At 43.1% G+C, this 24,531-nt stretch overlaps 1 protein-coding gene across 3 annotated transcripts in view; it reads right to left on the bottom strand.

Annotated features, from left to right (window-relative positions):
• Nucleotides 1–832: 832 nt before the first annotated feature.
• SDK2 (sidekick cell adhesion molecule 2) overlaps nt 833–24,531 on the bottom strand; it is a 374,517-nt gene continuing 350,818 nt past the window's right edge. For 2 of the 3 annotated variants that reach the window (XM_072990757.2, XM_072990759.2), the window contains 8 exons: nt 19,393–19,530; nt 18,368–18,529; nt 15,990–16,115; nt 11,373–11,537; nt 11,094–11,234; nt 9,711–9,849; nt 9,441–9,588; nt 833–3,095 (listed from right to left, as the gene is read on the bottom strand). In XM_072990757.2, the coding sequence (XP_072846858.2) occupies nt 2,742–3,095; nt 9,441–9,588; nt 9,711–9,849; nt 11,094–11,234; nt 11,373–11,537; nt 15,990–16,115; nt 18,368–18,529; nt 19,393–19,530 (1,373 nt within the window). In that variant the 3' untranslated portion in view covers nt 833–2,741. The remainder of the gene's footprint in view (nt 3,096–9,440; nt 9,589–9,710; nt 9,850–11,093; nt 11,235–11,372; nt 11,538–15,989; nt 16,116–18,367; nt 18,530–19,392; nt 19,531–24,531) is intronic. The other variant, XM_072990758.2, reaches the window with a different exon arrangement.

Here is a 24,531-nt window from a genome sequence, read left to right as displayed (position 1 = left end):
TGTGCACAATACAATTGGGTGGTCTCAAATTCCATGGGTTCCTTGTAGCTGGCTTGGTTTTGTGGTTTGAATATATCCAGTAGTCCTCTTAGCCTTTAATTATGGGCAGGATAGGTGTGCATACATACTTTCAGGCTCCAGAAGCAAAGCTTGTGTTTACTATCATTGAACATGGATCCCCCCCCCCCCTTGTTACCTTAGGAAATGAACAGTGTGGATCTACAATCTGACCTCCTTCAACATCTTTTATCTTCAGTGGGCCAGTTTCAACTTCTTCCAATTACTGCTTCATGTTCCCAGGACATCTTCCTTAATATGTACTGAACTTATGTTCCATTCTAATCATCATGTCTGTAAACTTAAATGAGAGATACAGTACTGAAAAACGGTATGCAAGTATACAAGTAGGCCCAAAGCATCCTTTAGCTCAATGATCCTGGTAGATGATAAACACTGAAATGAGGATATATAGTATTCCCTATTCCACCCAAGGACTGGAAAAGCACAGACCTTCAGGACTGATGGACATGAATTGAGGAATGCTGGAATTTGATACCACGAGCAGTATTAAAGGATAGAAAGATTCTCTACATGAGCTTCTTCTTGAATTAGGTTAGACTGTCAATCTTCAAAGCATCAAATGCTCCTCTGAAGATGCTTTATCAATCACCATCAGCAATGTTGCAGTTTAGTTCTTTGAATAGACAGCTGCTCCCCAGTGACTTGGGGCCAGTCCTGCTAAGAAACTACATTTAAATTAAAATGAATAATGATTACTGCTTCACTGTAGCAATAAACAAAATGTAACAAAAAGAGAAAGAAACAGATCCAATTGCATTTTGATTCTTTATTAAAAGGACCCTATGTGCCTGATTCAACTCTTTGTAAACCAGGCTTTGAAAACAATGTGCAAATAAAGGCATGGGGTGAGGTGAGGGGGGTTATAATGGACAAAGCTATATCCCTAACACTTCCAGGAAAGATGGTGTCCTGGCTCAAGCATATATTTTCTTTTTCCCCTCTTCCCCCACTCTATTCCTGGGGCTGCTTTTTGCTCCATTTTTTTCCACTTTAAATCGCCACCACAGATCTTGGGGCTCAGTAGGCACTCAAAAAAGTGTGTGTGTGTTTGTGTGTGTGTGTTGTTTTAAGTCAAAATAAAACAAAAGTAACTTCTCACCAGTGTCCCCCACACCCTTGTGCTAAAACAGAATTTTAAAAAACAGAACAAAAGAGACTACCACTTTCCATTCATCTCACCACTGCCCCACTTTCCACTATCTTATCCCTAGTGTTTGTGGGCTCTGAATAACTAAAAAAAACAACAGCAACAACTCTATCAAAGAGGAGTTGGGAACAGGCTCTCCTTTTCTATAGAAACGAAGAGGATGTTTAGTTTTGCTACCAGGAGGAGGAGGAGGAGGGAAAAACACTGCAGTGAGGCTTCCATACAGCCCCCTGAGGTTATCCAATCTAAAGCCAGTACCTTCAAGAGGCTTTGCAGCATTTATGTTATCAAGTTTCTATCTTGTCCCTGAATGCCCCCTCAAATTGCACTTGAATTGGATTGGGGCCTTCCCCCTTTCCCTTCCTCTCTCCTTGTCCAATGAAGTGAATGTGGGGAAAAGGAACTGAGAAGAAAACAGGGCGCTGAGAGACTATCCAACCATGTGGGGCCGATTCTGCCTTGTGGCTTGGTTTGGCTGCAGGTGCTTAGCTCTCCCAGAAAACCGCAGGAGGCTGCTTTCCACTGAGGTGATACTGGCCGTGTAAGGACAACTTCCTGATTGCTTTCAAGGAGCCAGCTTCCTCCCAACCATTCTCCAATGTACTTTTCTCCCCTTTTCACCTCAAAGGACACAAAAAAAGAAACCACATTGTCTTTAGTCAGCACCATTCAGTTTGGTTAACTTCTGAAAATATTCTGGCTGTGAGTCAAAGAGCGAAAAAGGAGGCCGAGACAGTTGTTCACCCAGCCCAAACGTCTGCAGTTCCTTCAAGGCAGCCTCAGGGACTGGGACTCCTTTGAGTGTCGTTCCAGCCCAGCAGCCACTGTGGCACTGCAGGAGGGGGGAGTCTTGGGAGTCTTCCTCTCACACTGGCCGGTCGCTAGCTGCCTGAAGCATGCTCCCATATTGAGCAGGGTCAGGCTTTGTTGCACATCACGCTAGCAGGTACTGTACTGAACCCTGACCAAGCAGTCCAACTGGCTCATGTTTCCAGCTTGCAGAGCTTTAACCCGTTCCCCTCCGAGGAAAGCTTTGGTTGGAGGAGAAAAAAAAACTAATTAAAACCCCAAAAGACAATTCTGAGATATGCCACTTCATCACTTCTTCCTCTGGCTAGGAAGGTGAATGGTGGTATGCAAGACCCAGTGATTTCTTAGCTTTGGGGCTCCCAATCTTTTTACCCTGTTGCCTTCCTTCCTTCAGTACTAGGCCTGAAGGCCTTGTCTCCTGCTTCGCTCCAGATGTACATCTACAGACAGGTAATTTTGAAGAACACTGGCAATACTAGAAGCAGCAGCAGTCAGTCAGTCAGTCAGTGATTCCAAACTCAGTGATGTCTGATTGTCTCCCACATGATCTTCTCATCGCCTCTGAAAAATAATAATTCTGGACCAAAATGTTCTTCATTATTATTATTGTTATTATTATCATCATTATCACCACCATTATTAAATCCACGAATTTATCTTCTCAGCCATTTTTTCCTCTTTTTTCTTCTTTCTTTTTGAAATGTCAGACAAAAGAAGAAAAGCCAGCAATAGGGGCTCTGGATCCAGGGGCAAGGCTACTGGGAGGTCGGTAAAGGGTGCTCTGTTGGCTGGGAGGGTTGACTGGAGTTTGTGGGGTTGGAGTCCTACTGGGTTTGGGCCGGAAGAGACTACCCTGCTGGGTGCTGGTGCTGTTGGACATTGGGCAATGGTCAGGGTCACCAGAGTCACTCTCTGTATAGCTGTAGGCTTGAGCCCGAGAAATGCCCTTCTGTTGGCGCCTCCATGAATTGTAATATGTTGGGTCACTGATGTAATGGTTGACAAAAGAATGCGCTTTTTGGTGATTCTGGTCAACTTCATATTCGCTGTCACTGCCCTGTGAAAGGAGACAGAAAAACTGTGATGATCAGCTAGCAGACAAATACCACCAGTCACTGAGAATGAAATGTGGTCCGCTTTTTCCACACTGCCTCTTCTGGCCTCTCCAGTTTCAAGGACTCACACTTTATAGGGCATGAGTTGAGCTTAAGCCCCACCAAAGAAAGCAGCTGCTATAGTGTCAGCTTTTACTCTTATACTGAGATCAACACCTGAGAGTCTGATCATAGCAAAAGGGTATTTTGCAAATGTTATTTCTTGGGCAATGCAAATCTTTTGGTCTTTAGTAACTGCAACCTCAGACATATAAACCAAGCAAGACGATCACCCCAGTCAAAAAGAAGCTTATTTGATTAATGTGGATTGAGGCACACTCCTGTGAGAAGAAACAGACATAGTTTTTCCACTGCAGGGTGAACTGCTTCCAGCTAGAGGGCCTCTCATATAGTGTGGCCTCTCTTCTTTTAGTGCCTCCGCGTGTGTAGGAGGGAAGGGGTCAGGGGAGAGATGGAGGAGGAAATGGAGGAGAGAGAGATTTTCCAGGGTGACACTCTCTCCCACTCTCTTGCTAAGGATAGTTGCCTGGTGCACGTGCATGCACACACCAAATTAAAAACTGAAATATGTATATAACACATTAGAAACTCTGCACCCCATGCAAACCCATATAATGGTACTATCAATATGGCGGTACCAATGTAGATCTAAAATTAATACAAAAAGAAAAAAAGCACAAGAAAGGGGGGTAACCCACAAAAATTGTATTAACAGCCTCTGGGGGGGTAGTTATTGAAGGCAGCTTTGTATAATTCTGTCTTCACTAATTTCCTGAATATTGAAGGGAAGGAGCCTGGCGTACCTTAACTGGAAGATTATTCTAAAGATTGCGGGGGGGGGGGCACCATTGAGAAGGCCTGGTTCCTTATTGTCGTCTTTTTGGTCTCCCTCCATGTGGCCACTTTTAGCAGCATGGACTGAGAGGACAAGCTATATGGTTTGTTATAATTCTGTTATGAGGCCAAGACATTCAGAAAAACATGTTTACTTTTAAGTATTGCTCTTACCCTCTTTTTAAATTAGTTTCATGCTGTTTATATATATATATTTCCTGCTGCTCTTGAGACTGGCATTTTGCTTGTTCTTTATAATTATATTTCTAATGTTTTTAAACTGCTAGTGAACTGCAAAATATTGTATATTACAGGTGTGAGATGTAATGTTTGAGTTAAACAAAAATAATAAATAAATGAGTCAATAATAAATAAATGAGGTAACAGGTAATCTATAGAAAAACTTGAAAACTATGGAACTTGCGGCATTGTGTATCTGTATTCATGCACATACATCTCCTAGACATGCATGCATGTTATGATTGGAAATGTTAAAGCTGCACTCATGGATTAATGGTGCTTTTTAGACTGAGGGTTCTTAACATCCCCAGTCAAAAGATGGCACACAATTATGCTTTCTGTTCCTCCTTAGCAAATTTACTGTGGTGAGAAAAGAGATGGGAAAAGCATTGGGGCATTACAAATGGAAGATAATATAATCGGGACACCACTCCCTAAAATCCCACAAATAAGCTATGGCAGTTGCAAAAGAACACCTTCACTTGGAACAGCATCCTCAGCCTCATTGATTCCAGCAGGGCTTCTATTTGAGTATATATGTATAAGATTGCACTGTAAGCCCTTTAGTTTGTAGGCTAATTAACTAATTTACGCAGACAAAATTGAATTGCTAACAGTAAATTTGCTGAGGCTATGTGTGAAGGGCATTTTAAAAAAAATTCTGGGACAGTTTTGACCATGATACATTAACTGAATGAATGGGAATGAAGCAGAAAATAACTATTGAGTAGTAGCTATTTTAGATTAAATGGTAGGTTCTAGTAGATTTCTTTCAATGGCTACAGATCTTGTTGGTATCTCTGTCAGGCTTTTGTAACTTGCTATGGCTAATTGTGGCCAACTGTTGAGGGTGCTGGAGGACATCTCAGTTGAGCAACTGGGTATGTGATCTGGCACATGACCAAGATGTCCTCCAGCTTCTCATCAAACCACTGCAATTAGCCACAGCAAGTGACATAAACTGAATGGGAAAACCAAGTGGATTCTGGCCAAAATTTTAGAAAAGAAATCTATATTTAACTTTTGGTAGTGTAATATTTATTTGAATTTAATTGATTATTTGGAAATCAATTTGTTTAATAACAATATCTAATCAGCTGGCAATTCCAAGGCACACACACGTATTGCATTGTATTTTGTGGTTGCAATACTTATTTCACTTTCTGCATTTCCTAGAAACAAGAAAATGTTAATTATTATTGCACATGGTAAGATTACTTGCAATAGAAACAGTCTGTAGACAGGAAGGAGAACTGGTGAAATAGATGTTGGGAAGAGCGAGGAAGTCTGAGGGAAGTATAGGAATGGCAAGAAAAATCTATGCAGAGAATGGTTGGCTCTGTTTTATTTCAGGCAAAATAATAGCACAAAACAAATTAAGAGAATACAATGGGAGCCTTGTTCTTAATATCCTGCCACAATTATCAATACTGGAAGGTGAAATGAGAATTTCATCAGTGCTTAAAATTCCATCCAGATTTGAAATTTAATAATGTATAATTACTTTCTCATTTCACATCTTCATCCTGTCCCCCACATTATATGCTTCATGGACATTAATGGTGGATTTCATTTCATATAAATGGAAATGATAGAAAGTGTCATCTTGAGATAACACTGATAATAGGAGTAACAATAGTAACTCAGTTATTTACAATTCAGGCATAAATTTGGCAATTTAAAATTCCAGAAAATCTGGGAATTATTTATTAAGTTTCTAATGTAATCTGTAGTAATGCTCTATTCCTCAGCATCGAAAAGACATAATCAGCCAACAACCAAATTATTTTATCTCTGGGAACATCTGTATTTTTTTTAAGTATGCAGGGAAGAAAAAAAGGGAACCAGCCAGGGCAGGACAGGCTTGGCTCCTTTCCCTCCTTTCAACTCTCCCTCTGCTCTCCCTAATTGAATTCAGCTTCTCCATTTGCAGCTGCACAATAGACCCCATTCATGAGAATATTCAGCTCAGCCAGGGAAGTGATCAAGTGGCAGCTTTGGGCTGGTTCAGCTCTCAACAGGTCCTTAAACATATTCCCTCCACTGGGGGATGTGGGATGACAGCAGAGGAAAAGGCCCTCATCTTCTATGTTACTTGAAGAAAAAAAAGAGGGGGAGCAAAGCTGAAGTGAGAAGAATGAAAGCTGAGCATCACACACTTCCAAAATGGGATGGTGAGAGAGTTGTGTTGGCCCGTTTGTTCAGAACTGCAGGGCAGGTAAGATCCAAGATGGAACAAAATAAAACAAATATTACAGTTAAAAACAGGACCTTTGAGCATCTCTGGCACAAAACCTCAAGACCCGCCTCCAGCCTTTTTCTATACCCATGTTTCCCTTTCCCTAAGCAGGCAGGGCCACTCTGTTACAAAACAGGCAGTGGGATTTCCAGTCACTTGGTTCTATAAAGAGGGTAGCCATGATTGCATGGCCTTTTGTTGTAAAACAAAAGAGAGATTTGCAGAAAACATGTGAGTGTGAATATGGATGAAAATATAGAAATGATTTCTGTAACTTAAGCAGAAACCCAATACCAATCTCACCAGTGGGGAATATTGGGAGCAAGTGACCTGGGTGACAGCTCAGTCTATTGGCTGGATCTTGCCCATGGATGGATGGACAACTTCAAAGCTGCTGACAGCTCCCCTCCTCTTACTGTTCTTTATCTTTAAATTGGCCTTGGGCTGGGCAGCTCTTCAAAGAGAATATGCCTTCAGGTAGAGGACTGTCCTCCACAAATCCTTCAAAAAAAGGTCTGTCTTCTGTAAAGTACAGTGTATGTCTACCCAGAGTAGAGGGGAGTGCTCTTGGAAACACACTGCGCCTGAAGTCTCACTGGCCAGTGCATCCTTACCCTGTGTGGGATGTGCAAGATATGCCTGACCATAGTTCCTCTGCTCACCCAAGAGATTAGTGAGGGTCAGCTGAAGCTGTTTATGTATGTTGCTTAGATTGCAAGGATCAAGTACGGTGATTCAGCACCTCTAAAGCTCTGCCAAGTGGGTTAAGCCACAAGAAATTCAGTAGCACTTTAAAATGTGGCATTCAACTGAAACCAAGGAGAGTTGACTTCAGCCTCTGTGACCTTGAGAAAGTCACCTGCGACTGATCTGTGCTTAGTGAATGCACATCCCGTGGAGTCCAACAGGACTTCCCTCCAACTACCTGCATTTTGGACTGCGGTCATAGGTTTCGCCCAGTTTAATTCTTTTTCCTGCTCACACCATAAAGTTGATATTCTTTTGCTCCCACCATTAGAAAAAAAAACTTTTGTTAGGCTCATAATGGTAAGTACACACACATCTCATTATTTCCCATATTTCATTGGCAGAATCACACAAAAACCTGACTGGAATTTTACATTAAGATTGTGCCCTGAAAGAAGAGAAGACTCTAATTGCGTTTTTACCCCCCTTTTCTTAAGCAGTTACTCCATGTCCACTTCCCCAAATCTTTTTGCACAATTGGTAGCAGAACCATTGGTGGGTCTAGCCTGCCCTGATTTAACATTAATACATCTCCAGTATTAATAAGATGCTTCGGTGGGTGGGATGGAGTGCACTGGGCTGACTCAAATGTTTCAGCCTCTAGGGAAATCCCACCGACTATTCTGCGCTTGCTGGAGCCAGTGGCACAGCTATCGCCCTTCCGGTGGCCCTGTGGCCTTCTGCCAGGCACTGGCTGAGTGTGAACCATGCCTCAACATTCAATCTTTGTCCCCTCGTTTGACAGGGGCCATGATCCATTCTGGATAGATTTACACTGAGATAAACTTGTGGCAAGGACAACTTTGCCATGGCAGCCATTCCAATGCCTCCCTAATTGCGGCGGGGGTGCCAGCTGAGTTCCCGGCCCCTTGGCAAGAGCTCTGTTCTTAAGACAAAGACAAAGGAGCCATTTTGCTCCAGCCAAGCAGCCTTGCCAGCTCCTGCTAGCCACAGAACGTCTAGTGCCCGTTGCCGTGGGCAACAGGGCCAGGGGAAGAAAGGCCTGGCTGTAAAACTGTGTGTGCCCTCGTCCTGACTTTCTGAGGCAGATGTCTGCCTACTTCTTCCTTACTGGTACCCAGCTGGCCCCTCTGATCACCACCTTATTCCTTAGAAGGATCTGTGAAACTAATGCATACTCAGATTTTCATCAGCCAGGTTGTCAGTTGGCTAACTTAGATCAGCCAGGACTGAAGCCATGGGCGAACACTCTCCCCTGCTCCCTGTTAGCATCATGCTTAGAGAATTCAGCCTACAAATTGGGAGGAGGGCTTTCCTTCCTGATTTATGCATACTTCAGTCTCTCCAAGCATGATCTTGATGAGAGAGAGGAGGATAATCTGAGCATATCCACACTGGTCTGCGTAACACCGACGGGCAAGACTTTTTAAAAAAACCAGTTTATTTAATAAGGTGTTAGTGTTCCATCCCAAAGGCAAGCAGAACTTTGGAAGCTGCTTTAAAGTAGAATAAATAAAGTGACATGCTGTAACTGAGCAGGGACAGAGTGTTGTTTTGGGTCCCAGAGCTTAATTATGGGCGGCCTCAGCCTGCCACTGCAGCTACTCACCTTAAAAGTAACTTTTTAAGCTCCGCTGACAGATTATAAACTCTGTTTCCCTATCTCACAGTGGGAGACTGATTCACACTTTCTTTGAAAGCTTTTGAATAGTTCCTTCCAAACCCCCAGCTCTCCCCACACTCCACCACTGATCTCAAGAAATGAAAATCCTCTTGTGAATATATTCCAAAGACTGACCAAACATTTTAATTAGAACTTACTACCACTACAGAGTTCCGTGTGCATGAAGGTTGTCAACTGTTGAAATCAATAAATTCTTGTAAACTCTGGGCCAGTCCCAGGGGGCAGGAAGTAGTTTGAGTCAGGTCTGGGACACAGCTCAGCCAAATGCTATTGAGCTAATAAATATACAACATAAAAATAGCAGATGAGGCTAAAAAGTCCCAGCTCTGCCACTTGCTTGTCTGTCAACTAGCCCCATACAAAATAAAATACAATAAAATTTAATTTTTTAAAAAATCTACCAAACAACCCCCCCACACATACACTCACAAACAATGGCATTTCCCCCTGCCCTCCACCTCTAGTCCTCACTGAATTAGGGAAAAAATTCTGTTGTGCATGTGATCATCTGGAGTTGTATTCTATTGCATCCTTGGTCCCCCTTGGCCTATTTCATCCAAACAGCTTCCCCATGTGAGTCACCTGTGAGTCAGAGATTTCCGAAGGCTTCTCGGTGAGGCTGCTGCTCTCAGCTGGGATTAAGTCATTGTATTTGGTAACATCTTCATCTGAGTAGTGCAGAGAGCCAGGGCTGGGTCGTGGCGGGGACCTCGGGAGAGACATGGAAGCTCTGAGGTTTTTGTTCAGAAACAGAAAGTGTTCAGTGTGGGACAGCAGAATGCTTATCCCAAATTTAGTCTGCCCTGTCCCACCCACCATGCTTTCCCCATGTAATTTGGGAAGCCCCGTTACCTTGTATATATTCCATTCTTCCTGCAGAAGGAATTTTTCACTGACAGGCGCCGGTTGTTCAGCTCCAGAGCAGGGAAACTGCTCTCATCCAGGCTAACCATCTCGCCGTGACCCAGTGCATTTGACTTGGAGTTGCTTCCTAAGAAGAAAAAATTAGGGGGAAAAGAAACTGATCAATATCTTGAGCTTCCTCAACTGAGGAAGAGACTTCAGCCAGGGTCCTTGGATGGCCAATGTCAACCGGAATAAACGATACTCTATGGTCTGAGATAGCTTCCTGTATTTGCAGTGCTGCAAAGTATGCGGAGTTCCCATATGATAATTCTCTCACTTGGTTGCAGAGGTTGTGGGGAGGAAAAGCATAGCTTGCCAGATTTATAGATACATCCCTCAGCAAGCATGCTGGCTGGGGGAGATTCTGAGAATTATACTCCACAAAAGTAAACTTTCTAATTGCTAGGGAAAAATGCACTTGGGTGGTCGCTATCTTTGCTTTGGGTAGACCTGTTACACCTATGGTGATACATGATCTCTTACATTTGGGTACATCTATATTATTGATTTCAATTTTTAAAAAAAGTCCTACAGCATGAAGCAGGCCTCAGAGGGGGGAACAGCCATTCTGTATTGAAGAATGCCATTCCACACATACTCAGTTTTCTTCATCCTCTGTGTTTGTCTAAGAAGAAGATCCAGATTTTCCTCACAATTAGAGCAAAGCAAACACCACCACATTCCCTTGCCCTGGTGATCTCTGTAACCTTGCGGCTGCTCCTGACAGTGAATGAGGCATGGAGCCATTTGTTTTAATTGTCAGCTTGTCCAGTTCTGATAGTTAGGATGCCGAAGAGTGAGTCAAGAATTATAGCCATTCTCCACAGTATAAAGGAAATGACAATGATAAGCAATATGACACCCTCCAGATGTTTGTGGTGTTCAAAGTAGTGATAAAGGAAGAGAGAATGCGATAATATCCACAAAATGCTACCAAATGGATAGGCTTGGGGAAGAGGTCTGCAGTCAGGAATTCCAGCAAAGCAAAGCAAAGTGTACTGCTTATATATAGCCCCATAACACTTAGAGCACTCTCTGGGAGGTTTACAAGTTAATTATGCCACCTGGGATTGAACCCCAGGTCGTGAGTACAGTTTCGGCTGCAGCTTAACCATTGCATCATGAGGCTCTTCAGTGAGAGAACATTACTTTTTAGAAATAGTGGTAAGAAACAATTCTAAATTGCATTACTTTGGCCTAGAAAGAGAGTCTGTGCTTCTGGAGAGATGCAGCTTTAAAGCTCTCTCTCTCTACCATTTTGTGTTCAGTGCCTTCCAAAGAAAACCAAAGGAAGTGGAAATGAGAGCTCAAGCAATAATTGGTACCCACCTGAGTCTGACTTCTTGGCATATTTCTTGCTCTGCCCACGGATGATTAGGACAAAGACTAGGAGGAGAATGAAGATCAGTCCCACCAAAGCAATGACCACCAGAAACCACCACTCTTCATAGAAGGGATTAGCTTTTTGAGCTGCAAAACAACAAGCAGCACAGGTGATCAAGGAAACCTTTCAGATGCCCCACAAACATTGTTTTCTATTACCTCAATTCAAAATTTAGTAGGAAATGGCCTGGCCCAAGGGAGCAAGATAATGCCCACCCATATTACCTGAGACTGATGGGGAGGGGGCACTGGGTGTTCCATAGCCATAGTCGTTGACAGCAATGACCCGGAAGTCATAGCTGACACCCTGCTTCAAAATGTCCATGCTGAAGGTGTATGAGGTCACTTCCTTGGGGATGTCCTTTATGAGAATGTCCCACAGCCCTTCATCTGGAAGAGAAAATACACGTGTGTGTCAATGTAGTACTTGCCAGTACGTTGCACAAACACATATATACAGAACAGAGGCATGCTGGTCAAATCCCTGTCAAATGTGCTAGGAAGTAAATAAGGGAACCACAATGCCAACTATGTATACTTAACCCCCACCACAATTAAAAAAAAAACAGTAATAGAAACAATTGGTCATTCATGTAATGACCTGCAACATCAGCCTGATGTGCACACCAGCAATCTTTAATTGCTTTCCATATTTTTAAAAAATATTTGAACAAGCCTACATCAACTAAAGTTCAAGCAACTTCATTAAAAAGCATCTGCATACACTTCAAGTGTGTATAAAGCTTTTAAAGAAAGCTAAAGAATCTCTTTGATGCTTTTGAACTGTGGTGCTGGAGGAGGATCTTGAGAGTCCCCTGGACTACAAGGAGAACAAACCTATCAAGTCTAAAGGAAATCAACCCTGACTGCTCACTGGAAGGACAGATCCTGAAGCTGAGGCATCAATACTTTGGCCATCTCATGAGAAGAGAAGAATCCTTGAAAAAGACCTTGATGTTAGGAAAGTGTGAAGGCAAGAGGAGAAGGGGACGACAGAGGATGAGATGGTTGGACAGTGTCATCAAAGCAACCAATATGAATTTGACACAACTCCGGGAGGCAGTGGAAGACAGGAGGGCCTGGCGTGCTCTGGTCCATGGGGTCATGAAGGTGGTCGGACACGACTGAACGACTAAACTACGACGAAAGTATCTCTAACTCCAAAGAGTTATGGAGTGACAGAACAAGGTCCTCAAAAGGTTTGCCAAGATATCATTGCTCCTTAGATACAGTAGATGTAGAATCTCTATCTGTGTATGATGGTTTAGTTTTAAAATATTTTGTATATCTGCTGTTGGGGTCAACCCAGAAGGAGATTGTCTCTTGAGATACCATCTACCTTGCCTTTGCAGCCCATCATTTCATCACCTTCCCTTCTTTTGGGTACCATTCTGAAGCTGGATTCTCCAAGGAATAAAGGCATTGAAATAATTTCTGTCATGTAAATAAGAGATATCACTAAAAGGTTTGCTGGGTGAATAGGAAATGTGGTCTGGCACAGCAGAGCTGCCTTTATATTTTATTCTTGTATGGGTGAGAACTCCCGATTTTACCTTGAATTACCTATAGATTAAACAAGGTGATCCTTGCTTGTTTTATAACATGCAGAACAGAGGTTCTTGTCCCTAGGAGCTTGTAATATAATATTTGATGGTGGGGAGAAAAGAGAGAGAAGAGAAGAGGATGCGTATCACAGGATGAAACTAAGCAGATGCTCATGCGTGACTACAGTGGGTGGTGGGAGACAAAATTCATTGGCCAGCAAGGATTTCAATAGAAATGGTAGGTTTGAAAGAGGAATTTCTGGGAAAAGAGAGAGACAGCATCATATGGGTGGGGTTGGAGAGAGGTCCAGGCATATGGGACAGCAAAAGGGAACAAAAAGAATCAGTTAAGAGAGTACAGTATAACCAGCCCTGTTCCGATGTTCAGAAAAGGGACAGCTTTGAAGAGTGAGGCTGGAAAGAGAGAGTTCTATATTAGCCCTGCTGCTTGTCAGCATCTCTGGGGGAAAGGGACTGTCTGAAGAGGAAGCAATCTGCTACACATAGACCCTCTCCTGATTGGTGATGCACAGCCTTGAAGAAGATGATTTATCATCGAAAGTTTGTTGTTTGTTTTCTGTTTTATATTCTTAATGGTCAATGAAAAGTATCACTTGTTGCTGTATTTGTATTGTTTCCACAATCATGCAGCCTTTTCCTGATTTTTCCTGAACTGTAAAGATACTATAGAACGGCCAATCAAGACACCAACTGAAGACCAATGTGAGTTCTCGAACGTCATGGACTCTTGACACTAAACAAGCAGTACTGCACACTAAAGAAAGCATCCACCACGTAAAACCATTTATTTGGCTTAAATGGACAGTTCCTGGTGGTTTAACTAAACTCCTAATCCCCACTCTCTTAGAGGCAGGTCATATTCCTGAGCATTCTTTCCTCCTCTAGCCAAAAAGAAATTCTTTGAGTTTCAAAAAGGAAGGGAAGGGGCTGAGGGGGGGGGTAGATTGCTTACTGTCCTCTGTCATAAGAGAATGGACCATGCGTTCCAAACTGCTAGCTGAGGAAGAACTTGAAAACAACTTTTATATTGCACTGCCTCCATCTAAGAAGGGAACCTGGCTTCAACATCATCAACCGCATGAATTTGGGATATTAATAACAGCATATAAGTTGGAACTACCCACTGCTTGATGCACAGCCTTGAAGAAGATGACTTAGCATCCAAAGCTCACTGTTTGATTTTGTTTTATATTCTTAATTTTGATTAAAGGTTATCACCTGTTCCTGTACTTGTATTGTCTTCGGATTGGAGACAATGATAGGTGGAAGGCAGGGCTAGATAGAGCTCTCTCTCCCTGATCATCCATTCAGACTCACCCTTTTTGGGATGCCTAAATAGGGCTACTGTGGACTCAGAGGAATAAAAATCAGGATACAAAGGCTAGGGGAAAAGTCCAGAAAATAAAGCTCATGTTTCCCCTACTGTGGCTCGTTTCACAGAAGGCTCTAAAAGTTCTTCTTGCATGGGGCCCTTTCCATGCTTTCAAAAAAACAAAAAACAAAAACAAAAAAACCCACCCTATGCTGGCTGAACTGATATTTCTTTGTGTCTCTTTGGCTTCTTATGCTGCATCAGCAACATTCACACATACACATAAATAGCCCACGGAAGGCTCAAAGGTACTATTATATGTAAGAGCACCTATCAGGATAGTAGTGTGAGTTTTCAGCACACGTTGCTCCATGTTAAAGTACATGAGTCTTAATGGCCATTAACGGACTCTATGCCACACCATCTGCTCTGTCCTGTGGTCTCTGAGAGACTGTTATTCTCAGCTGCCTCATTAAAAAGCAAGCTGGAGTCCATTTCAAAGCACTCGGGTGATTTATTTCCTTGCATCTACCCTCCTCTTGGCCCCCCCGATTCATCAATCATCCCCTCTTGCCATAGAGTGTGATCTCCAGAGTTACCACCTTATAATAGGGAGACAGGGAGCAAGCTGAGTGTTTCATGTGCCAGAGCATGCTCTTGGGGACAGAGATTCTCCCCCAAGTAATTTCTTGAAGGAGTTTTCCAGATAGAAGTGAACTGAATCCCTATATTTAGATAACTTGGCTTTTAACTGTCATAAACTACACATGCAGAAGAGAAGAATAATGACATGCATGGGAGAGACCTGAGTCACATAGCGCTCACATATTGTGGCAAGTTTTTCGAAGCTAGATAATCAATACATTTAGTTTATATCCAACCCACAATAACACTATGATGGGGACTCAGGGGTTTCCTAACTGAGTAATTCCTAATTTGCATGCCACCACAGCAGTGCAATAGACTGCTGTGCTGCAAAATAACAGTTAATGTGCCATGATAAGCAATTAAAGGGAGGGTTTTTTGTTTCCACCTGATCATTGCCATTGAGGCTAACAATAGACCCCTGCTGCACTATGCCTTTTAATGCTGGGAGGGAGCTGTCTATTTTTGTTAGCTTGTCAGCTGCTTCAACACCACTCCCTCTCCTCTACTCCTATTCTCTTCTTCAGGGTGCTGCCTCCCTGAATCAGGTTGGATCTTTCCCTACTCTGAGGCTTAGCAGTCTTGGGTTGGCCTGCAGTCCACCAACACCACCAAATAATATCTGTTCTTTATCACCATCAAATTTCGCTAAGGCAGATGAGTCTCTTGTTGATCCTGAGCTCATTGGCAGATAGACAGCCCTGGTGCTCCTAGCTATAATCATTTTCTTTATATACTTATTTATTTGACTTTTAAACCACCCATCTGGCTGCCAAGGCCACTCTGTGCAGTTTACAACACAAAACATTAAAAGATAACAATTTAAGAACAATGAACAAAACAGCTATGGCAAATCAAAATCAAACACCAGAGCACATACACAAAAGAAACATGCCTTGGACACACAGCAAATCCAAGAATCTGAAGATAATCATGCTGGAACAGTAAGTATGGTCTCAAACTTTTTTTTTTTTTTTGCTCTGCATCCGCACTGCTTTTTGATAGCTATGGCTGCATAAGCCTAGATAGGATGGACAGAATACTAAAGAGAATGCCTCTGAGCATTTGTAGAGTACCTCTTACTATCGCTAAATAAAATGCCACCAGATACCTCTCAGGCTTCCAGACCAGACGGCCCAGCTGCTAGGTCAGCTTTCATGTGTTAGCATCTCTTATTTCAGAAATTAAACTTCTCCTGCAATCATGATCTTGGAGGTCAACTGGGCTGAAACAATCCTGCCAGGCATTGTACTACCTTCAGGACTCTTAATGGCAGAATCAGTCTCGGGCACACAGATGGACTCAGCTCAGGAACGGTACCTGAAGGGCGCGCCTCGATAACGTATCTGGTGATGGGCCCTTTGCCTGGGTCACCACTTGACCAATGGATGGTGATGGCTGAACCATACCTGGAGATGAAGGGCTCACCTGGGGGACCTGGAGCACCTGGGAACCAAAATAAAAAGGCATTGTTAATAGAGAAACTACGCGGTGAGATCACAGAGCACCTAACCAGGGAATCACTGGGGGCCACATATCCAAGGGAAACATTTTCATTTACCCAGTGTGGGGTAGTGGATAGAGTGATGGGCTACAACTGAAGAGGCCTGGGTTCAAATTCCCTGTCAGCCATGAAAACTCATGGGAGGATGGAACTGGTAAAACCCCTCCTAAAATATCTCACTTATCTTGAAAGCCCTGTTAGGATTGCCTAAGTTGGTTCTGACTTGACTGCACGTAACAATAAGATATGTTTTCATCACCCTGAGGATCAGCTATGGAACATATGAAGCAGGAAGGATGACAATAATCCAGGACCAGGGCAAATGAAGCTTCTCTCACCACTGCCTGGCCATTGAGGTCCTTTCTATTTTAGGGAGAAGGGATTCCGCTTTAGATGGTAACATTCTCAAACAGTTCTTGGCCATGGCACTGCTTTTTCTACAGAATGAAGACTGGTATCTGCCACATGTTGACTGGGAATTTCTTTGGTGATCCCTGGTAGTAACAGCGGCAGAAAAGAGACTGGTAAACTGCAAGCATCAAAGGAACTGTAGGGAAAAGGCTCATATTAATTCTAACACTTATTTCTGAAATATCTTGCTTCTCCTTTCCATATAGTAGTGCAAAAAGCCCTTTAGGCAAGCTTAAGAGGTCCTTTACATTAGAACTGTGCAAATGCAATGGACACAAAGCAAACCCAAGACTCTGGAGATAATTGAGACCACAGGTGAATCTGAGGCTACATGGGTGTGAAGCAGTCTGAAGCAAAACTGACTCACCCTGAAGCTCTGAAGTCAATTTTGGGATTGACAGAGGTCTCAGAGGTGGGGCTTCTGTCCCAATGTGATAGTCCCCCTGCCAAAGCTGTGCTAGCTTTCCATAAGTGGAAAATGTCAGATGTGGGAAGAGGAGAGGTGCAGAGGAGTGGGTGTCATTTTGTGACTTACAGTTCTAGTTGCCTATCAGGGGATGACTTTACCAGGGGCCTTCTTTCAGTTCCGCCCATAATAATTTGGAGAGGAAATAGAAATAGCATGTCAGAAGAGTCATTTCCCTCCTCTTTGTTGCAAGGGGCAGCAGCAGCACATAGGGCCTCTATGGCTTCAGAAACCAGCTTGAGACCCCTGACTAAATGGCAGTTGGTCTCCTAGCATGGCATGCTCAGCACTGTGTGGCTGACTCCAAACCTCCTAATCCTGGCCACCCTGTGAGTGTTGCTGAGGCATGCATCAGGTATGTGGGGACTCCCTATATCCAGAATTGAACTCCAAATCTGTAGGTGAAGTGGAAGCTCTCCTGGCTCCAAAACAGTGTCTGATAGCTGGAATGGGGTGGATGAGGATTAACAAATTGAAGCTTAATCCTGGCAAGACAGAGGTGCTCCTGGCAGTCATAAAACAGGTCAAGGAAATAGGGATCTTGGGCTCACATCAGATCCTGGATGCCCAGTTTCAGAGGTGGCCAGGAGTGCATTTGCACAGTTGTGCCCATTGCGTGAAATGTCTGACTTGGCTACAGAGACACATGACTTAGTTACACTCTGTCTGGATTACTTTAACACCCTCTGCATGGGGCTCCCTTTGAAGATGGTCTGGAAACTTCACCTGGTTCAAAATGTGGCAGCCAGACCACTGATTGGAGCCAGTTACAAGGATCATATAGGTAACAATTTCACTGGCTGCCAGTCTGTTTCTGGGCCATCTTCAAAGTGCTATGTTAATTACAATGTATAAAACCCTTTGTACAGTTTGGGCCCTGGCTTCTTGAAGTATTGCATCTCCCCATATATTCCCCCCATCTCTGAAATCTTTGGGGGAGGCCCTTCTCTTGGCCCTATTGGCATCACAAGCACATCTGGTGAGGACTCAAGGTGTTTTCAATGGCTGCTCTTAGTCTATGGGATTCTCTGCCTCATGGAGCTGGATTGACCCCATCTTTATAGTCCTTCCACTGGCAGAGGAAAGTTTTTAGATGATGTGACATTTTTATCAGGTGTTTTAAATTTGTTGTAACTTTTTAATTAATGTTTTAACATTGTTTAATGTTCTATTTTAATATTAATATCTTGATTTATTGTGATTTTTTAAATTAAGCTGTTGTGTGGTGCCTTGAGTCCTGTCCCTTGGAGAAAGGCAGGATATAAATGAAATACATTAAATACATATACAGGCAGACCCCCTCCCAGTTTCTCGTACCTTCCCCTGGTCCTGTAGTAATGTTAGCTTCTACTTCTGGCCCATAAGTGAAAGTCTTGGCTCGGATTCGGAACCGGTATGTGACACCTTCTGCTAAATCTTTGACTTTCAGCCAGAGGGGACTGTTCCCCTTCACATCCACTGTTACAATTTTGCTGACACCTGCAAGGAAGAGAGCCAAAGTTTAAAGATTAGACACCCATTAATATTGACTTGTGTGTGTTGATCTTAAGCTGCAGCTGTGCTGCCACAATCACACCCCCAACCTCTGAGGCTTAGTTTCACTCTCCTAGCTTTTGTTTTCACTTATCCTCAAAGAAGGGATAGACATAATGCAATATATCACATTCATGTTGACTCAAAAGTGAATCACCCTGCTTTACATGGGACTTACTTCCAGGTTAAGCATCTCTCTTATGTCACTACACTAGGCAGTATGACTATTTAAGCATGTGGGCTGTTTTCTTCTAATTATTATTTATATACATATAAGAACACCTCACAAAAATTATGATAACAGACAAAAACTCATTTTTACAAGGAAATAACAGTACTGTTAAATTTATGATTTCAGTATTGAAATGAAACAGTGTACGAACAATATTCCATAAAAACATAACCAGGAAATTAATTCCAAAGCTGCCATCCTGAGAACAATTTAAAAACAAATGTGAATGAGCAGAATGTCCTTCTGTTATTGCTGGCCATCTGAGGATGCTTTACAAGCCCAAGATTAGGAAATATAATGTAAAGAGACTGGGTTATAGGCTGTGCTTTGCAGTTTAGAAAATAGACTTTAAATGTTGCAATTTAAAAATGCTCATGAGATTATGATGGGTGCTGTACCAGTGCTGTTTGATCTGATTCAATTCTTCCTTAGCCTTGTGAGCTCCTTATTTTGGACCTCAGCTCCAATTATCCTTGTTTATTGACCATTCTGGCAGGGGCTGATGGTAATTGTGGTCTGAAGATACCAAGCTGAAGAACCCCCCGCCCCCCCCCCCCACTGCTGTTAGAATCCTCACCATCCACAGGCATGCAGGGTTCATAGATGAGCCGGTAACCTTCCAAGATTCCATTTGGGAAGGCTGGTGGCTCCCAGGACACATTGACAGATGTGGTGGTGAGCTCACTGAATTTGATGGCACCTGGGGAGCTTGGAGCTGGGAGGAGAGAAAAGAAGACATTGAAGCAAAGATTTAAGGTTGCACTTCCACATTATGGAGACTGAATGGCTGTCCACCACTGATTTCCAAAAATAAGGAGGATCCATGAAAGGGAGTTTTACCAGCCCTTGAACACCAATCACCTTCTGCTTAGCTGGTGAAGGTACCTTTGCAAGAAAGAAAGATTGGCAAGATGGGAGACAGTTCGCTGTCTAAAGGCAACTGTGAAGGGGAAAGGAATCAGGAATACATCACAATTGAGAGCATAAAAAACTATGAGGAGTGAATGGAATAGCCTAGGAGGCTGTAACCTGCACACAGCTAAGGCCTTAGTAGGTGCCCTGTGGGTGCATAAGTCTTCATCCTACCTTCCAAACAAGAATATTTGGATTGGAGCGGAAGCTGCAAGGTGAATATGAAGGTGCTAACACCAAGGGCTGGGGGCGACTGGAGAGAAGGGTGAAAGGCATGGGAGATGGAGCTCAGAGGGCCCACACAATAAAGAGGTGTGAGTAGCTAGGAGGTTAACTACTGTAGATGCAATCAACTTATTCTTCTCTATTTTCATTCTTTTGAGATTTCTGTCCAGGCAGATGGAATTTGCAGTATGTTGTACCTTATGCAGATGCACAGATAGCCATCCCCTGTATTTTTGTGCTTTCAATTGCTTATAACGCCTAGCCATGAAATGGTACCATATCAAAGGCAATTTTACTTTTTTTTCATGAAACACCCCCTTTTAATGGTGAAGATTTTGTGTTCTAGGGAGGAGAGTTTGGGCATGTGGCTTAAATCTACTGACAATTATTAGTTCTGGCTGGGAGGAATACTATTGAGTGCAACAAAGCAGGAGGTAGACTTTTGGAGACATCTTGTAAATGTTGTGTCTTAAAGCATGCTCAAAATGTGTAATCCATTAGGTGCAGTGGCAGTCCAAAGCAGAGGGAATCTAGAGGAATAGTTAATTTCGGCTCCTAGGAATCAAGCGTACGGTTGGGACTGGAGTGTTTTGCAGGCTCTCGCCTGCTCCACTTACAGCTTGCTGGTGAGATTCAGCTTTCACATGGAGACAGTGGTGGAAAGATAAAAGGAAAGCATTTAACCCTTTCTCAACTCCAGGACTGTTGCCTGCAAATCCCTTCTTCTGGAAGCAGTCTATTTTGTCCTCCAGTTGGCTTCAGAAACCAGCAATGAAACTTGCTAGGGAGGACATAACTTGGGGGAAAACACTTTTAGGACAAAATTGATGGCTAAGGGATTAAGCATGTATCTGAATGTTTACTAATTCACCACTAGAAGTGCTTCCACTCACACATTCCACATTTTATTTGAAGCAATCATGGGACTGGACCACAAGGCAGGGTTGTTCTGAGAATGGCTGAAAGAAACCTGAGACACCACATCCACTGTGTCCACCAGGGCAGCAAGGAATGGATCCTGTGGCCACAGTCCCAGACACTAAGGGGAGTGACGCAAGCTTGACTTGGGTGCCCCTGTACAATCTTGCTTTTCCCATCCCCGATTTAAATGTGTCTGGGAGAAGAAAAGCTAATAAAAGATTCTCCTTCTGCCTTGCAGGACTGGGCCTCAGCCACCTGGCTCAGGGGGAGAAGGGGCTTATAAGCCAGAGTTGCTTTCAAGGCCCTACTGGACCAGCATTCCTCCACTCAGGGGAGTCAGGTAATATCTGCCATCCACAGGCACTGAGTGAGAGACAGTGTGGTTGTGGCTGGGCTGTTCCTGGCTTGCTAGCTTCCCTGAGGGAACTGGCTGGAGAACAAGCTGGGAAACAGGAGGGCTTGGAGGGCCTCTGGGGCAACCAATAGAAACTGTATATGGCAGGGGAAGATATGGCAGTGGGAATGGAGCATGCCCACGTAGGAGAAAGAGGTTAGATACCTTACACCTATCCCCTCCTCCCCATAGAGATCCGCCTGGCTCCAACACTTTTGGCTTTTCAGCGCCAGGCAAAGACCTTTCTGTTTAGCCAGCATTTTAATTAAATAGTATCCTTTAGTTGGCCGTATGAGCAGCAGGATTTATGGATGATAAATTGACTGTCTTAATATAGGGTATTATTATAATATTGGGCATTTTTAATGGTTTTAATGTTTTTCTAAAGTTTTAATATTGTTTTACGCCACTCAGAGACCACTGGTAATGGCGCGGCTAAAAAAAAAGTAAAATAAATAAATAAATGAATAACAATAAAAACAAAACAAAATAAAATAATCTATTCTTTACATCCTCTTTTTTTCTTTTCTGGGAGCTCTGCAGAGCTCAGGCTACATGCTATTATTCCAGCTCTAAGAAAGGTTGACCTGGGAGGCAAAATAACTCAACCCTGCCTGTTATGCAGAAGAAAATGGAAATTGAAAGATGCGGAAGATCCTTCAGGAGACATGCTTTGCATACCCATTCTTATAGAATGGATGTGTTAGCAATGTCTGTGCTGTTTCCCATTTCACAATCCTGGAAGGGAAAACGTGCTAAATTCCTGGATGTCTTAGGAAAAAGATGAGGGGCCTGTAGTCCTTCAGATGTCTCCAGACTCCAGCTCTCCTCAGCCCCAGGCACCCTGAACAGCAGTCAGGGAGGATGATGGAAGTGTCACAGAGTATAACATCTACACTATTTGTTGCTACTATGTCTTGACATTTTATAATGTGGCAGCTGGAATTCTACCTCAAAGCTATCTCCTACCATAATATGAAGCCTCAACGTTCTCCCTCTGCAGCATTTAAAAATGGGTTTAATTGAGTTTTTCATACACTATTTGTAACGCACAAAAGCAAACCCCAGAACAGAAATTGATTCCCTCAGGTTTCTAATTTTCTAGAAAATGCTTAATTATCTTGAAACTGTGCTCTCAGTTTAAATCTGTCTGAGGCTGAGCAGTTTGCCCAAGCTGGCTCTTAAAGGGAAAGGAAATGTAGGTATTATAGTAATGCCTATTGTTTGGTAATAAATTTACACAGGCAGAGATGGGCTGAGGCTATGGTTTCCCCTTCCATGACCCTGTGCTCTGCGGCTGGTTTCCTTAGCAACAAAGGCACTTCACTTGTTTAGTTTGTCTTGGGGAACAGTAACTGCCCTGGCAAACCTGTGACACTGGAGTAAAGGAATACATGAAATCAGCAACCTTTGGACATGCCAATTTAGAGAGCAGAGTTCATGAACCTGATTTCTACAAATCGGGGGGGGGGGGGGGAAATGATGAGGTTTTACTCCAGTGGGAGTGAGGTGTTGAGATCCGATTTCCAGTGTAAGATTTGGACCTCAAAATCAGCTCCCCCTTCCTAATCCAAAAAGAAGGAACATAGTGGGAATGAATGGGCTGTGCATGCCAGCCTACTGTAAGACAGAAAAGGCTAGGAGTCCAGGTCTATTCTTACATATGGCTACAACTATTATTCTTCACCTTCAGTTTCCTCACAGTGGTCAAAATGTCTTTTTGTGAAGGAATGTTTTTCCTAATTATAAAAATCACCAATAAAATAAAGTTGCATTAGATGCTTCAGGTGGCTTAAGCAAGTAAGCCAAGTCACAGTCCTCATGGGAAGAAAAGGGCTTCGACAGCCATTGTCCACACCAACAGGGAAGAAAGTGCTTTCCTGGCCTATAAAGAGGCAAACATGAGTGGGTGTTAACTTCTCTGATCTTCCAACTCATGGCCTGGAGTCTCTAAGAAAATGGCAATTCTGGTCTCTGTCTCCTGTTATCTTCCCTTCTATCATCTTGAAACAAACTAACTTAGCTGTGATCAAATTTCTTAAACATTAAAAGCAGTCATTATGTTGGTGGCACAGGATGAAACAGATCATAGTGATAATACTACCCTTTCCTGGATGCCATTTCCCCAGTCTGAATCCACACCATCAAGGCAGATGTTTATTGCAGAGGAAAACAGACATGACCCTGCAAAGTCATCTGTATGCGCTCCCTGAGGGAAATCTGGAGGCTATCCAGCTTTGCTCTTATTGTCCCAGTTAAACACTTGTCCTCAGATCAGTTAAATAGTAGCCTGATTGATCAAAGCAGGTTAAAAAAAAGCAGCAGCACGTTTATTTTGATTTAAACCAGGCCAATCTCAATTCCATCAACTGAAAATAAGAAGGAGGCTGATCCTCACTTTCCCCCAATGCTATAGGCAACGGGGCTAAGAGAACCAAGTTCCATTAAAGGAAAAAAAATGATTTCAGGATTTTTGACTTTCAGTGGCATGTTGCATATAGTGTTTCCCCAATAGGTTTATTAAGTGTTATGAGAAGACACACATATATAGGCTTCCTGTCAAGTGTACTTGAAACACAATTAACATATTTTTTTGCCATTCACCCATTGTGAGGCCCCATGTGTTCCCAATAGGTTTATGAAACATTCAGGCTGTCAGACATTTATGTGTGAAGCAACCAAATGTGCCTCAGACTGTCCTGTAGAACAGGGGTCCCCAACCCCCGGTCTGCGGTCTGGTGCCGGTCCGTGGGCTTGCTGGAACTGGGCCGCGGACACGGATCTCCATCTGCCACCTGCCTGCATGGTGGGTGTGTCGCACTCGCGGAGGGGGCATGTTACGCTCACTGGGAGATGTCACGCTTGCACGGGGGGGTGTCACGTTCGCGGCGTTGGCTAATTAGCCATCCAAATGCTAATTTCAAGATGTGGGAGGAAGGGGCCTGTATCACAGAGTAACTTGTTTTGCCTGTTTATGTACTAACCAATCAGAAGGATTTGTTGTTTCCTGGGTTAAATAAGCTCCGCCCCTTGTCACTCCCCTTTTTACCACGAGGTTTGAGACTCCATTTTTATAATCCAGATCCTTCTTCACCTTGCAAGATGCTAGACCTCCAGGCAGGATCTCTGAACCCCAGAGATCCTAAGAAAAGAAACATTTGCCTTTACTATTTTTCCTTCTGTATCAACCTGAAAAACTACTGAGTGCCTATTCATGTGAGTTAAATATACAAAACACTTTTTACATTTAAAGATAGCCTCCTG

Source organism: Pogona vitticeps, chromosome 2, assembly GCF_051106095.1.
Source record: "Pogona vitticeps strain Pit_001003342236 chromosome 2, PviZW2.1, whole genome shotgun sequence".
In the NCBI taxonomy this organism is placed as follows: domain Eukaryota; kingdom Metazoa; phylum Chordata; class Lepidosauria; order Squamata; family Agamidae; genus Pogona; species Pogona vitticeps.
Note: the sequence above shows the minus strand (reverse complement) of the source record. Positions and strands in the feature narration are given on the sequence as shown.